This window comes from Vulpes lagopus, chromosome 1, assembly GCF_018345385.1.
Source record: "Vulpes lagopus strain Blue_001 chromosome 1, ASM1834538v1, whole genome shotgun sequence".
In the NCBI taxonomy this organism is placed as follows: domain Eukaryota; kingdom Metazoa; phylum Chordata; class Mammalia; order Carnivora; family Canidae; genus Vulpes; species Vulpes lagopus.
Genome location: NC_054824.1, coordinates 119111854 through 119128873, shown reverse-complemented (window position 1 = coordinate 119128873; position 17020 = coordinate 119111854). Strand labels below are relative to the sequence as shown.

At 33.9% G+C, this 17020-nt stretch overlaps 1 protein-coding gene and 1 pseudogene across 3 annotated transcripts in view; both read left to right on the top strand.

The window, feature by feature from the left end:
- ROCK1 (Rho associated coiled-coil containing protein kinase 1) overlaps positions 1-17020 on the top strand; it is a 143076-nt gene that overhangs the window by 80549 nt on the left and 45507 nt on the right. For 2 of the 3 annotated variants that reach the window (XM_041750485.1, XM_041750474.1), the window contains exons 11-14: positions 3075-3135; positions 6575-6663; positions 8910-8958; positions 15647-15782. In XM_041750485.1, the coding sequence (XP_041606419.1) occupies positions 3075-3135; positions 6575-6663; positions 8910-8958; positions 15647-15782 (335 nt within the window). The remainder of the gene's footprint in view (positions 1-3074; positions 3136-6574; positions 6664-8909; positions 8959-15646; positions 15783-17020) is intronic. The other variant, XM_041750492.1, reaches the window with a different exon arrangement.
- LOC121488166 lies at positions 10046-15617 on the top strand (annotated as a pseudogene).

The window sequence follows — 17020 nt, the reverse complement described above, 5'->3', positions numbered from 1 at the left end:
TGAAGTGTGTGTATATATATATATATATATATATATATATATATATATATATATAGACAAGTTTCCTAGTGGTTTTTGCTTAAAAAAAAAACTTCCTTCTTTCTTTCTTTCTTTCTTTCTTTCTTTCTTTCTTTCTTTCTTTCTTTCTTTCTTTTTCTTCTTTTTTTCTATTATCAATTATTCTTTGGCTTGGTTTCTGAAACACTTGAAATGTTGATATAAACAACCTCCAGTGTTTTTGGATTTTCTGTTGTTCATAGAAGTTAATGACTTTATTTAGGGTTATCTAAATAAAAGTAATCTTGAATTAAATAAACATTATATATACTATTTGTAGTACATTGTCATGTACATGATTATGTTCTCTGGGTTTTCCTTGCATCCATATGATGCATATCCCAAACGAATTTCCAGGTTTATCAAAAGTAAAAATTGTATTCTGTTCTTTTTTTTTAAAAAATCTTTTGGTGATTTTTTTTTTTGAAAGATTCTATTTATTCATGGGAGACACACACAGAGAGGCAGGCAGAGACACAGGCAGAGGGAGAAGCAGGCTCCATGCAGGTAGCCCAATGCAGGACTCAGTCCCGGGAGTCCAGGATCACACCCTGGGCCAAAGGCAGGCTCTAAACCACTGAGCCACCAAGGGAATCCCTGTATTCTGTTCTAAAATACCACCACCTTATTGAATAACATAGTGTTGTTTTATAATTGCTTATTACATGAATGGTTGAAGGTGTGATTATCTTAAAGAATCAGCAAAATACTGATTAGCCTTATGGTAATGTGTAAGTATAATTTTGAGTTACTGTCATGAAATAGAAAACTTCTGAAATTCTTACTCCTGAAATCAAAACATACTTTTAGAGATCTTTATTGCTGAAATATAGCTAAATGAAGAATGATTTTTAATGGTTTAAAGGTTAAACCTTATTATTTTTATTTATTTGTAATAATCTAAAACCTCTCAAAAAGTTACCTAAATGACCAGATTCTATATGAAAGCAGCAATATCATATATACAGTAACTTTGAAAGAAAAAAGAAGATAAAAAGTGGAAGAATGAATGTGTACAAATGATGTCCTTATATTTTCAGTGCTGCATTCAAGAGAGTTATATTATTAACTTTGCAGAAGTCAAATATTAACCTCAGTTATATAGCATATTAAAATTTAGAAGAGGGCAGACACCTGGGTGGCTCAGCGGTTGGGCACTTGCCTTCAGCTCGAGTTGTGATCCGGGGATCCGGGATTGAGTCCTGCATCAGGCTCCCTGTGAGGAGCCTGCTTCTCCCTCTGCCTGTGTCTCTGCCTCTCTCTCTCTCAGTCTGTGTTTCTCATGAATAAATAAATAAATCTTTAAAAAAAATAAAAATAAAATAAAATTTAGAAGAGGGACGCGTGGGTGGCTCAGCAGTTTGGTGCCTGCCTTTGGCCCAGGGCATGATTCTGGAGTTCCAGGATTGAGTACCATGTCAGGCCCCTGCATGGAGCCTGCTTTTCCCTCTGCCTATGTCTCTGCCTCTCTCTGTGTGTGTCTCTCATGAATAAATAAATAAAATCTTTAAAAATAAAATAAAATTTAGAGGAAATCTTGGAGACCAAATGGTCTGATTTCTTATCTAATTCAGATTCCACTGGTATTGCTATATGATTTTATTTACATTACATGATGTGGAATCTCACACTGAATTTCTGAGACACTCAGTAGTTAATGGATTGAAGTTGTACTAAATCTAGATTTTGTGATTTGTTACATGGGACCTTTTCTCTACAAACCTGTTACGTAGTGTGTATTACTGTCTCCTGATTATTTGATTCTCTACTGAATCTGAATAGCTTTCCATGGAAAACAAAAATTAACATTTTCCTGGGTTTTTTTTTTTTTTTAGAACACTGTTATATATTTTTAATGGTAATTAAAGGAACTTGTCTTCTTTAAAAAAAAAACTATTAATGAATACGTAGTGCATTATCAGCTGCCTATAATAGCTATGAACTATATAGTAGCTATTTGACATCTTTTTGAAGATGTTCTTCATGAACCAAGGTGGTGACTATAGTGGTGGTGATGATAGAGGTATTAATGGTGGAATGGTGGTAGTTGTAGCATGTTAGGGGAAGTAGCAAGATCAGTAGCAGAGGTTACTACCTCTACCTCTAGCTAATACCCTTACCTTTATATAACATTTGAGAATTTGGAAAAATTTTTTTCATATGATCTGTTTAGTTGTGTTTGATAATCTCATAAGATGTCCATAAAAAGATTTCTGTAAGTCACTACTATCTTATATGTAATGCTGACTGTACTGAATTTAAAGAGCCCTGTAAGCCTTGGAATCTCAAAATATTAGCAGGACACCACCAGAACTTTAGGTTATATTAACTGAACTTAAGGCAAAAGCTCTTTTTTTTTTTTTTGGTCCAGAAAGGCAGTATCAGTCTTGGCTAAAGAATAATTGGGGCAGAGAGAGAAGTTGTGCCCATGTCTTTAGAAGTTAACAAATCCTTATCCCCAATCCCTAATCCAGAAAGCTCCATAAACTAGGGCACCTGGATGGTTCAATTGGTTAAGTGTCCAACTCTTGCTTTCAGCTCAGGTCGTGATGTCAGGGTTGTGAGTTCAAGCGCCGTGTTGGGCTCCATGCTTGGAGTGGAACTTACTTACTTAATAAATAAAACCAAAAAAGCTCTAAAAACTGGAACGTTTTAGAGGTTTGTTTGGTGACAAAAGCTGCCATAATCTGCTCTCATGGCCAAAAACCTAATCTGAACTAATTTGTGACTATTAGTGGTTTTTATTTATCCTACTTGGTATGAATATTCATATGTTTGCTGCAGGAATAGTAAGGTATATGATTATAGTGCCACTTCTGACCTAAATGGGGGTTTTATTTAACATATATATCACTTTTATACTATGTTTCTAAAATAAAAAATTATGATCTTGTATTCAATTTTTAAAAAGCATAGCAAAGTACAATACTGAACATAAAAAAGACACGTAGTATATATGGTTGTTATTAAATACTGAAGAGTTTTTTGGTTTTTTTACTTTTAAAACTTCCTCTCAGATACTTATCTTCAGCAAATCCTAATGATAACCGAAGTAGCCCCAATGTGGATAAAAGCTTGGTAGGTATTCTCTTATTATTTTTTTAAAAAGTTGTTTTGTAAATGGTTTATTTTGTGTATGTGATAGTAAATAAATATATGTTACTTCTGAATGTGTGGTAGTGGACTTAAATTTTGATAGCACTTTTTACCTATTGTCTTCTTCCAACTTGATTTCTTGCCTGAGTATCAAATGGGATATTTTATGTTGAGATAATTAGTAAACTATAAATTGCTACATATATTGTCAGTGGCAGTCTTCTAATCTTTGGAATTATGGGTTTATGATAAATCAATGTACCAGTAAGGATCTTGACAGGAAAACAAATAACACATTCAAAAGGCTTAACTAAAGTTTTGTGTGTATGTGATAAAACATACATAACATAAAATCTACCATTTTAGCTATTTTTAAGTGTACAGTTCAGTGGAATTAATATTCTTCACATTATGTAATGACCACCATCTGTCTCCAGAACTTTTTCTTCATCCCAGACTAAAGTTTTGTGTACATTAAACTCTTTATTCCACTCTCTGTAGTCCTGAGTTACTATCCTACTTTTTCTGTCTCTACAAATTTGATTATTCTAAGTACCTCATGTAAATGGAATTATACAATTTGACTTTTTGTGATTGGCTTATTTCCCTGAGCCTTAATATCCTCAGGGTTTCTCCATGTTGTAACATATATTAGAATTTGATTCCTTTTTAAGACTGAATGTATTCTATTGTATGAATATACCATATTTTGTTCATTTATTAAGAGAGTTTACCTAAAGGACTATTTACCTTGCTATGAGCAGGGTCAAGGGGAGTAATAAATAAAGGGTGCAATGATTAACAACATGGGGGAAAACTCTTGTCCCCAGTCTGAGGGACAAGGAGAGACAAGTATTGTTACCACAGCTCAGAAAAGCTGTCCTCATCAAAGAGGAAGATAGAATATAGAACATTGCCACAGTACGGCAATAAAAGGGTGGGGAGAATGAATACTTTCTTTCTCCCACTTTCTAATTTCCTGCTGGTGTCTCCCATATAGTATAACTAACCCTAAAATCACAGGCAATAGAACTCAGGTAATGCAGTCTGTAGATTGCAACGTAAAGTAGGGCAGAGGATGGATTTCATGGCTCTAAAATAGAGGGAGCAAATGGAAGAATAACCAGTACAGTCAGCATTATCTAATTTGTCCACTGAAAATTATTGTTGTAAGTAAATATTAGAGACAGGAGTCCTTTCTATTGTCTGTATAGCTCATGTTCATGAGACAGAAGTTTAAAAAAATCTTACTTTGATTTGAGAAGGTCTTTTTCAGTTGACCATGGCTTTTCCTAGAAATATTAGACACAATTGGGGTACTTAGCTGGCTCAATTGGTAGAGCATGAGACTTTCAGTCTTGGGGTTTTGAATTCAAGCCCCATGTTGGGCATAGAGCTTATTACTTAAAGAAAATATTAGAATAATTATTTGTCCATCCTTGGAGCATTTTTTGAACTCTGTGTACTGTAGCCTACATATTAGGGGGAGGGGAGTAGGTAGCAATCATTTTTTAAAAGCTGATGTAATTCTCTTTCTTGACACATTTACTCTTAAATTAAGAGAACATGCAATTTGAAGGGAGAGTGGGGAAAAAGATAGTGGACTGTGTGAGGACTCATTAGCTGTTTTGATCATCTCTTTCAAATTCTCATCTCCTTAGAGCTATCTGTGTGCCAAGTTATATAGCAGGGGCTCAGAAATCTTTGAAGAACCTTTAACCTAGGGAAGATGACAATAGGAGCCGCAATAACCCAGTTCTCACTGTCTTACTTATCTGTAGGATTAGAAGTACATAGGACTTTAAAAAATATGTAGTGGAGTCATGTTTTCTTTGGGCTGATCTTGTTCAGTGGTGATTGTCAGAAGTTTCTGTCACTGGCTGCTGCTGCTACCTTTTATATTTTGCTCTGGTAAGAACACAGGGGAAGTAGAGTACTTTGATGTCCCTACTCTTTCTGTTAACATAGAGATAAATAGGAAAGTTGAGTCTCCAGCAGAGATGCTAATGAACAGCTTTGCAATTTCCAAACAAAATGAATAATTTTCATTCCTATCTTATTTTTTTTTTCCTACAAATAACACTGATTAATCCCTCTTCCTTGGAACTTTTATAACTCTTTCATGTTCCCATTATTTCCTTGTTTTTCTTCCCATCACTTTAGATTTTATTTTCAGTCTCCTTTGCAAGACAAAATCTCCTTCCCCTTCCTCATCTTCTCTCCCCTTCTTCCCTTCTTCCCCTTTAGTTGTTAAATGTTTCTCAAGATAATTCTGATCTTGGCTGTCTGCTCATTTTCTATGAGTAATCTGACGTATGTGCAGCTTGCTCCTCTGAGCTCCAGACCTTGCATCTCTCCTCTGACTAGATTTCTCTTCTGTGCTTCTTTCGGCACCTCAGCCTAGGGCAGAGCTAAGGTCATAGTTACCTTCTCTCTACCACCTCCCCCAGCAGTTCTTATTGTGTTCTCTATTTTATTATATGGTATTGTTCCTCTCTTCCTTTTTTCCCCTCTTTTCTTTTCTGATCTTTAAAAAAATTGTATTGAAGTATAGTTGACATATAATGATACATTAATTATTTCAGGTATACAACATAATGACTTGACAATTCTATGTATTACTCGATGCTCACTATAAGTGCAGTTACCAACTGTCACCATACATTGTTATTATAATATTATTGACTATATTCCCTATGCTGCACTGTTTCATCTCTTTCTAAAATCCCAATACTCTGTTGTTTCCCTTTTTGAAATGCTTATGGGTTAAATGAAGTATCTGCTTACTGTTTTTTGCATACAAGAAACGTGGTCTCAGATTTTCAGATTTTATGAAATTCATTATATTATATTCTGCTCTCTGCCTGTACTTGATTTCTTCCCTTTTCCAAAATGTATTTTCTTCTGCTTCTCTACTTTTGGACTCATTCATTCTGGCTAAAATGCCTTTTTTCTACCGCCTTCTCCATTTAGTAAATATCTTCATCTTGTAGGTCTGATCTCAAACATTACATTTTCTTGACAGAATTAGATGTGACCCCTTCCGTCCTTCAGAATACCTCCTATATAACTTTATCCATCACCACATTATTATGTAATAGTGTGTATGTTTTTGGGTTATTGTAGGTTCTTTTCACCCTCTTATTCTCTATACTCCTCTGTTTAATTCTTAGCTTCATGAGCACAGAGACCAAATCTTAATTTTTTATGTTACTATTGCCTACCACAGTGCCTGACATATTTCTAGGTGTTGAAAAAATGTTACTAAGTTAATAATAGTTTCAGATAGAAAGGAAAAGGTTAAGATTGAACCAAATAACTCCTTCTTGAACAAGTTTAGAATGGTAACACAAACTTGTTATTTTTAAGTTCTATATGAATATTCTTAGTAGGATGAGTTTTGTTTTGTTTTTAATTAAAGCAGGAAAATTTGCAAAAAACAATTTATAAGCTGGAAGAACAGCTGCATAATGAAATGCAATTAAAAGATGAAATGGAGCAGAAATGCAGGTGAGAATATATTTTATGTGTTTTTAACATTTAAAGTTGTATAGCACATACTTATTTTAAAACTTGCAATCTATAAAACACTTGAAAAGAAACTGGAAATGAGGTGGAGATACAGAGGTTGCTGCTTATATACAATAAAGAATGTCTTGGCTAGAACTGGAAAGTAGTATTTATGTAGGCATTAATTATAGACATATTATCCTCAGAATATTTAAAGTGCATTTGCTCCTGGTGGTCTTTATTAAAAAACTATAGTGCTGATTCGCTTAATGGCTGATTTATTACTTTTCTCTGCCATTTTAATTAGCTGACTGAAAGTGCAAATTAGTTTACATTAAATAAGGTGTTTTCTAAAATGTAAATCTTATTAAATATCAAATAAATATTAAAATTGTTAAATCTAATAAGAATCTGTATTTGTGAAATATCTAATGATCAAGATTATTTGAAGTAACTTGGCATGATGTTGAGTTACTTATTAACTACAAACAATAACTTTATATACATTTATATTTTTGTGAGTGGTATTGAATAAATGAAATACAGATGTAACACAGAGATTTAGTATTCAACAAATGGAATTAGGAAAACTGGCAATTTTTTGATTGAGCCAAAGAAGAAATAGGTAAAAATAGGTAAAATTCTCATTGCATACCATTCCTGTTAGGTTAAATACATAAATATATAGTACATTCTTTTTTCAGAAAAATACTTACATATAAAGCAAATAATTAACTGATCCCAGGATTTGGAAAGAATTTCTAAGTATAAAATATGGAAATAAAGGAAGGAAATAGAAATAAATATGTTAAGTTTCTTCATGCAAAATTAAACTAGTGACAGTGGTAGTGGAGGGGATCAATTTGAGGAAGAAATAGGAATGGCCCAAAAGACCTATAATGATAGGAAAGTGTTGGAGAAGAAGGGCAGCCTAAGATGGGGGTGGGAAGGTTGACACAACTAGATCATAGAGAACTTTGGTTCTGACAAGCTAAGGAATTTGGAATTTATCCTAAAGATGATGGAAAAACATTGAAAGTTATTAAACTAAATTAAAAAAAAACTGATCAAATTTGCTTTTTAAAAAGAACTATCTGGTTAAGCTGGCAGCACTTGACATTTGTTCAGCTAAATGGGAATGAGGGAGGATGATGAGCCAAGGATGATTCCTAGGTTGTGTTTTCTCCTGGGGACACCTACAATAAAAACAAATTGGTATTATGGGTAAGGATGTAGAGAAGAGGGAATAACATTTTTGTGTCGAGTGAGGTATTTGATGAAGCATCCATGTGAAACATTGCACATACAGATTTGAAGCTTAGGGTTATGTTCAGAGCCAAAGAAAACAAATTGTAATGGAGATAATACACTTTTAATTTATCTCAACTTTTTGACTAGGTTGTTATGTGGTACATTTACTAAATTATATATGCCACCTTACCTTTCATTATTTAATGTTGTATAAAGGCTAACTTTTGTTTATTAGTGAGTATTACATGAAGGAATTCAGGGATCTTAACCTGGATCTCCTGGTGATAATGGACCTCCCCCCAAAAGGTCCATAGATAGAATTCAAGATTCTTAAATTTGGATGAGAATAAGTGAGTATTTTCCATAACTTATAACTAAAATTGAGCAATTCCTTCCACTATGAACAAAAGCAGTAATCTACATTAGCAGTAGCTGTGATTTTTTTTACTAATAGATTCCATAAATATTTTCATATATTATAATTATCTCTAAATATCATTTGTGCTCATCACCACTTTGAAATTACTGCCACTAGATCTTGTGATTTAATGTATTAATAAAGAAGCACACATATTACTGAAACATACGTTTATGTATTTTAAGGAGAAAGGGTGTGGAAGAGGGAATCTTAAGCAGACTCCATGCCCAGTGTGGAACCTGACAGAGTTGATCTCGTGACCCTGTGAGGTCATGGCCTGAGCTAAAATCAAAAGTTGAATGCTTAACTGACTGAGCCATCTAGGTGCCCCCATATATTTTAAAATTTAAGACTGAATTTTAATATATTGTTGGCTTTTTTAAATCCTGTATTTTATTTTATTCTCTAAAATCTATTATTCTGGGAAAAGGTCACAAGCTTCACCAGACTGCTAAAGGAATCCATAGCAAAAAAATGTAAAGACATCTTAGATGGAAGAGTAAGGATTGTGGTATTCCCCCACTGGGCAATAAAAAAATAAACATATTTCTAATCTATATTGCTTTTGTTTTTGCAGAACTTCAAACATAAAACTAGACAAGATAATGAAAGAATTGGATGAAGAGGTACTTTTTGTTTTCTAATCAGAAGCTTTCCTTTTTGAGAATTTTTTCATCTTTTAGATTGTCTTGTTTTCTAAGAAAATTGCATTTGAACTTTTTATAGACTAAAATACAGAACAGAATCAAAGATCTATAATGAAAGCCTCCCTTAGGACCTGCAGGTTTAAGTGATACAGATTAGACTATACTTTAGTTTCCTTTGTGTATATCCTTTTATTCTAAAACCATGTTGAAATATTAGTACATAAATTTTATTTCACTGGTTCTTAACATTTGAAAAGGGAGAAGCGAGAGAATCAAATGAGATCTGGAACTACAGCAGAAAGAGACAAAGAGGAAAGAGGAATATATTAAATTGTAAAAAAAAAAAAAGTCCTTTTTAAAAGACTGACATTAACATAATTTTATGTAATCAAATGGGAAATGATTGATTTTAGAATTACTCATGTTTTCCGTGGTCACCTAGCCGGAGGCTTTTATTATCAGGGAAACATTTATGATTCAGATGTTTATTTGCAAATATATAGTACATCGTCTTCATTTTGATCAAGTTTATAATATCTTTCTACTGTGTGTATGAAGAGTACCCTAAAAAGAAACATACTTTCTATAGCCTTATTGAATACTTCCTTTGTTTCTTTTTTCTTTGTTTTTTTTTTTTTTTACATTTAATCTTTCTAGTGGTTTTTGTTCTGTCTTAAAATTCTCTTCCCTTAAGGAATAGTATTTGTCAATGGTTTTTTGTTTTTTTTCATTTGTAGCTTTTGATATGCATACACATATAATACATACATTTATATACATACCCATGTAATACAAATATATATAATAGTTCATCAACTTGCCGTTGGTCATTGTGTACTTAGCAATATTTATTTAGCTCTAAGTATATAAGAAATCCATCTTGCAAATCCTCAGCTTTGGATATTTCATTTCTAAAACATAGATGAAATTCTGGTATGCTAGATTTTTTTTTTAATTTTTTATTTATTTATGATAGTCACACAGAGAGAGAGAGAGAGTCAGAGACACAGGCAGAGGGAGAAGCAGGCTCCATGCACCGGGAGCCCGACGTGGGATTCGATCCCGGGTCTCCAGGATCGCGCCCTGGGCCAAAGGCAGGCGCCAAACCGCTGCGCCACCCAGGGATCCCAAGATTTTAAGTTAAGATCAATCCAGTAAGAAGACATAGCATTCATAAATTTGTATCTACCAAGTAGCAGAGTTACAAAATATGTGAAGTAAAAGCTGATAAAACTGAAAAGATAGAGAAATCCACAATTATTGTTAGAAACTTCAATATCACTCTATAGACAGAAAATCAGCAAATGGAACCCAATCACACCATCAACCAACAAGATCTGTTTAACAATTCTAGAACCTTCAACCCCAAAAAAACCTAGCAAAATGAACATTTTTCTTAAGCACTCAAGTAATACATACCAACACAGACTATGTCCTGAGCAAACTTCTACCAAAAAGAAAAAATTAAAAACATATAGTGTGTTCTCTGACCAAAATGTCATCAAACTAGAATGACTAACAGATATTGGGCAAATCTGCAAATATATGGAAACTAAACAACAGAGTTCTAAATAATCCATAGGTCAAAGAGAAGTCTTAAGGGGACTAAAAGAATATGTTGGAATGTTAATTATGTTTCATAAAGTTATGGGTTTTTTTAAGGGTTATTTGTTAATTTGAGAGGGAAAGTATGAGCAGGGGGAGAGTCAGAGGGAGAGGGAGAGAAGCAGACTGAGCTACCCAGGCGCCCCCTCAAAGTTATGTTAAAGAGTTATGGCATATAAAAAAGAATGAAATCTTGCCATTTGCAGCAACATACATAGTCCCAGAAGGTTTTATGCTAAGTGAAATAAGGCAGACAGAGAAACACAGATACTATATAATTTCAGTTATATATGGAATCTACAAAACAAACAAAAAAATGGGCTCTTATATACAGAGAACAAACTAATGGTTGCGGGGATATAGGTGAAGTAAGCGAAAAGGATTAAGAGGTACAAACTTCAGTTATAAAATAAATAAGTCCTGAAGATAAAATGTATGCTGTTGGATATTGGAGTACATGGTGAGCCTTTAGCAATGTATGAAACTGTTGAATTGCTGTGTTATTTACCTAAAACTAACATAACATTGTGTGTCGACTATACCTCAATAATAAAATAAGTTGTGGTTCTTAATCTTTAAAAAAAAAACTTGAACAGTGAAAGTAAAACATAAAAATTTGTGGGATGCAGCTGACATAGTGGCTCTAAGGGAAATTTATACATTAAAGACACACATTATAAAAATAAAACATGAAAAATCTCAAATCAATCATCTAAGCTCCTACCTCAAGAACTCAGAAGAGCAATATAAACCCAAAGCAAGAAGGGGGAAGGGAAAATAAAGATAAAAGCAGTTATCAATGGAATTGAAAACAAAAGCAATAGAAGAAAATCAATGAAAACAAAAAGCCAGGTGTTTAGAAAATTGACAGACCTCTAGCAAAATTGATAAAAAAGAGGACACAAATGTTCAGTATCAAGAATAAAACAGGGCAGGCATATCACTAAAATCCCTATAGATAATCAAAAGGATCATAAAGGAATACCACAAACAACCCTTAACATGTAAATGTGAAATTAGGTGAAATGGACTAGTTCTTCCAAAAGTAAGAACTACCACAATTCACACAATGTGAAATTAGATTATTTGAATAGTCCTATATAACTATTAAAATGAATGCATATTTAAAGTTTCCCCAAAATAGCGGTGCCTGGGTAGTTCAGTCAGTTAAGCATCTGACTCTTCGTTTCAATTCAGGTTATGATCTCATGGGTCATGGGATTGAACCCCCACATGGGACTCTGTGCTCAATGGGGAGGGAGTCTGCTTGAAGATTCTCTCCTGCCTCTCCCCTGCACTCGCACGCACGCATGCGTACTTTCTTTTTCTCGAATAAATAAATCTTATAAAAAAATAAAAGCTTCCCAAAAAGTAATCTCCAGGACCAGGTGGTTTTACTAGAGTGTTACCAAGCGTTTTAAGGCGAATTCATACTAATCTACACTATCTCTTCCAGTTTATGTAAAAGAAGGGAACACTTCCCACTGAGTTTTATAAGACTAGAATTATCCAGATAACCAAATCTAACCGAGAGAGTACTACAAAGAAAACCATAGATCAGTACCCTTCATTTATGAAAATGTTTGGTACTTAACAGCTTGGGTTTTGAAAAGTTCTTAGACATGACATACAAACATGATGCACATAAGGAAAATAATACAACAAATTAGATTTTTTCAGAATTAACAGTGTTTGTTCTGTGAAAGACGCTGATAAAATGACAAAATACAAACTGGAAAAAAATTATTTGCAAAGTACATATCTCACAAAGGACTCTATTTAGATTATTTAAAGAACTCTAAAGCTCATCAGTAAGTAAATAATCCTATGTGAAAACTGCAGAGGACATGTACTGTTCTTCAGAGTGGATAACAAGCACTGAAAAGATGATCAACAACATTAACCATGAGGGAAATGCAAATTAAAACCACAGTGAGATATCACTTTATAATCATTAGAGCAAGTAGAATAAAAAATAGCATCAGTACCAAAACTGGCAAGAATATAGGGAAACTGGGTCACTCATACATTATAGATGGGAATGTAAAATTGTACAGTCAGTCTGGAAAAGATTTTGGCAGTTTCCTGAAATATTAAGCATGCAGCTACCAGGTGACCCAGTAATTGTACTATTGGGCATTTATCCCAGAAAAAAATGAAAACTTATATCCTCAAAAAACCTATATACTACTGTTCACAGTAGCCTTATTTGTAAGAGCCAAAAACTAGAAATAATCAAAATGTCCTACAATAGGTGAATGGTTGAACCAAGTTTGATATATCTATACCATGGAGTTAATACTACTCCACAACAAAAAGGCACGAACTATTGATAACACACAACTTGGATAGATCTCATCAGCATTATATTGAGTGTTAAAAGCCAATCCTAAAAGGCATGCTGTGTTATTCCATTTATATGTTTTCCAAAAATGACAAAATTATACAGATGAAGGACATATCATTGGTTGCCAGGGATATGGGTGATGGGAGAAGGGTGATGTGTGCAGCTATAAGTAGTGGCTGGCTGGAAGGTGATCATTGTGCTGATGGAAGAGTTCTGTATTTTTTTTTTTTTAAGATTTTATTTATTGATGAGAGACACACAGAGAGAGAGGCAGAGACACAGGCAGAGGGAGAAGCAGACTCCATACAGGGGTCCCCATGTGGGACTTGATCCCGGGTCCCCAGGATCATGCCCTGGGCTTAAGGTGGTGCTAAACCACTGAATCACCCAGGCTGCCCACAGTTCTGTATCTTGACTGTAGTGCTGGTGGTTATGTAAATCTACTCATGAGATAAAATAACATTACTACATACGCCTAGCAATATCAATTTTCTGATTTTGTTACTGTACTATTGTTACATAAAAATGTATCTAATAGGGGAAACTGGAAAAAACATGAAACCTCTTAGTACTGTCTTTGCAGCCTCCTGAAATGTATAATTATTCCAATTTTAAAAATGAAAAAAATTAAAGTTAGAATGATAAAATCTTAGAATTGGAAAGATCTTGGATGATCTCTGTAAGTTTTACTGAATATAACAGCATCTTATTTAAAACAAGAGTTCTGCTTAGTGATGGGAAAGCCCAGAAAAATACTATACAGGAGATTTTCCTAGTGTGGAATCTTAAAGATAAAAATGAAGCATCAAAAGCAAGGTATGTGGGAAGTGATAACTCAGAAACAATATAAATTTTTAAGTTGTGAAGATTTGGTTGGGTATTTTTTTTCTTTAACTCTCCCCTCTCGTGTGATTTCATTCTCTAAAGTAAGTATTTCCTTCATTATTTTTTAATATGCATTAGTAGGGAGATACACAGAACATTTTAGAAAAGGTAGGTTGTTGAGACAAGAAGAGGATTAAGGGAGACATGGGGCAACCAGGCAAGATGGCGGCGACCAAGAGGAAGCTTTGTGGAGGCTTGGCAGTTCAGGTGAAAAAACCAAGAAGGAATGAAAAAGATTCCAAGCAGCCAGCTAAGCTGTGCAACATGGCAGAAGAGGCGGAGGAAGAGGAGAAAGACCATATCCCAGGCCCCGTTTGCAAGGGCAAGTGGAAAAATGGAACAGATTCTCATCTTTTCTTCCAGAGGAATAAATTTCAGAACAAGGCATTTAATGCAAGATTTGAGAATGTTGATGCCTCATTCTAAAGCAGATACAAAAATGGATCATAAAGACATTGTCATTAATGAGGTTTGTGAAACGAAAAACTGCAATAAATGTATCTATTTCGAAGCTAAGAAAAAACAGGATCTCTATATGTGGCTTTCAAATTCACCTCATGGACCATCTGCTAAATTCCTTGTTCAAAACATTGATACCCTAGCTGAGCTAAAGATGACTGGAAACTGAAAGGTTCTTGGCCCCTTTTGTCATTTGACCCTGCTTTTGATGAATTACCACATTATGCTTTATTAAAAGAACTCTTAATTCAGATCTTTAGTACATCACGGTATCATCCCAAAAGCCAACCATTTGTGGACCACGTGTTTACTTTCACCATTTTGGATAATAGGATATGGAATCCATTTTGGATTCGGAACTCTCATATCATAGAAGAAGATGCTGCTCTTGTAGAAATAGGACCTCGTTTTGTCTTAAATCTCATAAAGATTTTCCAGGGAAGTTTTGGAGGACCAACTTTATATGAAAATCCTCACTACCAGTCACCAAACATGCATCGGTGTGTCATAAGATCCATCACAGCTGCAAAATACAAAGAGAAGCAACAAGTGAAAGATGCACAGAAAATGAAAAAGAAAGGACCAGAGACTATTCTTCCACATGATCTTACTGCAGATGTTTTTGTTATACCAGCTGAGGAAAAGCCAATAGAAATAAAGTGGGTAAAACCGGAGCTGAAAGGGGATTTGAAGGCAAGGAAGAAAGGGATTTTCAAAAGGCAAAGAAAAATGAAACAGAAGATGAAGAGTGGCAATGCCAAATGAATCAGTGGATAACTAACTTCTCAGTAATTTTATATTTATTTTGTATTCAGTGTGTAAATACTTTTTTATTATCCAGGACTACCTTACATCTCATTAGTGTGGTATTTAAGACAGAGAAAAACCAAAATAAAATTCGTGGCTTCAAAAAAAGGGCGAGGAGACACAGGGACTAGTGAACTTACTACACACACTAGCATTTGGTACCATTTGAGTTTATACCATTTAATTGTCAAATGTGTAATAATTATCTTTCATATTTATATATTTAATTTAGGATTATAAATAAACCAAAATATTGGTAATATAATGCAATCTGGTCATCTTAAACTAATAAAGCAGCTCTCTAATAAGATTCATAGGGTTTTTTATATTCATGGATTTAAAAATCTGAAAATTTTCCATATCTAGTTTGAATATGGGGATTCTATCTTCTTAAAAGGCATGCTAATTCTATTCTTAGAAATTGTCATTAGCAGGTACTTTCTGATTTTAAAACAAAAAAATCCATCCTAAGTTTCTGTGTATTTTATTTTTAAAGAACACAGTATTCCTCTAAATACATGAAGAGTTTAATTGCAGTGGTAACTTATATCATTATGTTTTCAGGGGAATCAAAGAAGAAACCTAGAATCTACAGTGTCTCAGATTGAAAAGGAGAAAATGTTGCTACAGCATAGAATTAATGAGTACCAGAGAAAAGCAGAACAGGAAAATGAGAAAAGAAGGAATGTAGAAAACGAAGGTAAATTGTTACTACTTTTGAAGAGCACTGGAATTTCTGTCTTAACACTATCCTTGAGGTTTTTGTCATGAAGTTGTCTTAAATTTAGGGTCTATGAAGTCAGTAGTAATGTTTTAGCTAAAAAGTGATTTTCATCCCTGTGTGCATATTGAAATCTCTTGGGAAGCTTTAGAGACTACTAATGCCTAAGGCCCGGAAATTCTAATTTTAATGATCTAGACATGTGGCCTGGGCCTTGGTATTTTCTATAAGCTCTCTAGGTACTTCTATCTTACAGGCAACCATTTGAGAACTATTAACTAAAATTTCATGTGTTTTAATACTAGTGTTAGAAATATATTTAAAATAGCTTTCTATACCCTTTGATCTAATGATTTCATTTCTAGGAATTTATTTTATGTATGCACCTGTGCACATGCTCACTGTTAAAAAAACAAGATATTTGTAGCATTATGTTTAAGATGAATCTTTAAGTGAAATAAAACTACAAATTGTTGTGGGTTTTTTTAAGATTTTATTTATTTATTCATGAGAGACACAGAGAAAGAGACAGGCAGAGACACAGGCAGAGGGAGAAGCAGGCTCCATGCAGGAAGCCTGATGTGGGACCCAATCCCGGGACTCTAGAATCACGCCCTGGGCCAAAGGCAGGAGCTAATTCATTGAGCCACCCAGGGATCCCCAAAAGTACAAATTGTTTAAAACAAGGGTGCTTGTCTAGATATGCTTAAGGATGTGTATGTGTATGTGTATATAAATGTGCTGGTGAAAACATTTATCTATTAATATTTGTGGTTTTATGTGTTAGGTATACACTATCTTAGGAAGGTTATATAAGAATTAAGTTATAATTGTTGCTTGGAGAGGAGACCCAGAGAGACTCACAGACCCTAGCGAAAGGAAGGCTTATTCTATACCACAGACCATTTGGTACCTTTTGAATTTTGACCCATTTTTCACATATTGAACTATGCAAAGATTTGTGCTATTCAAAATAAATACTGCTAATAAAACTGGCTTTATAGCGTTTTCACCTTATTAAGGGAATAAAAGGATTTGAAATATTACAACACTGGAAACCTTTTATATTCTGTATTATAAAATAACGCTGTACTTTTTGTTGAATTTAAATGTATGTACTTCCATGATGAAATTTGGCTTTGGGAGTGGACCTAATATAGCTGACTGCGGTCTAAGACTAAATTTCATTTTTTAATAGAGATTTATATGTTTATATA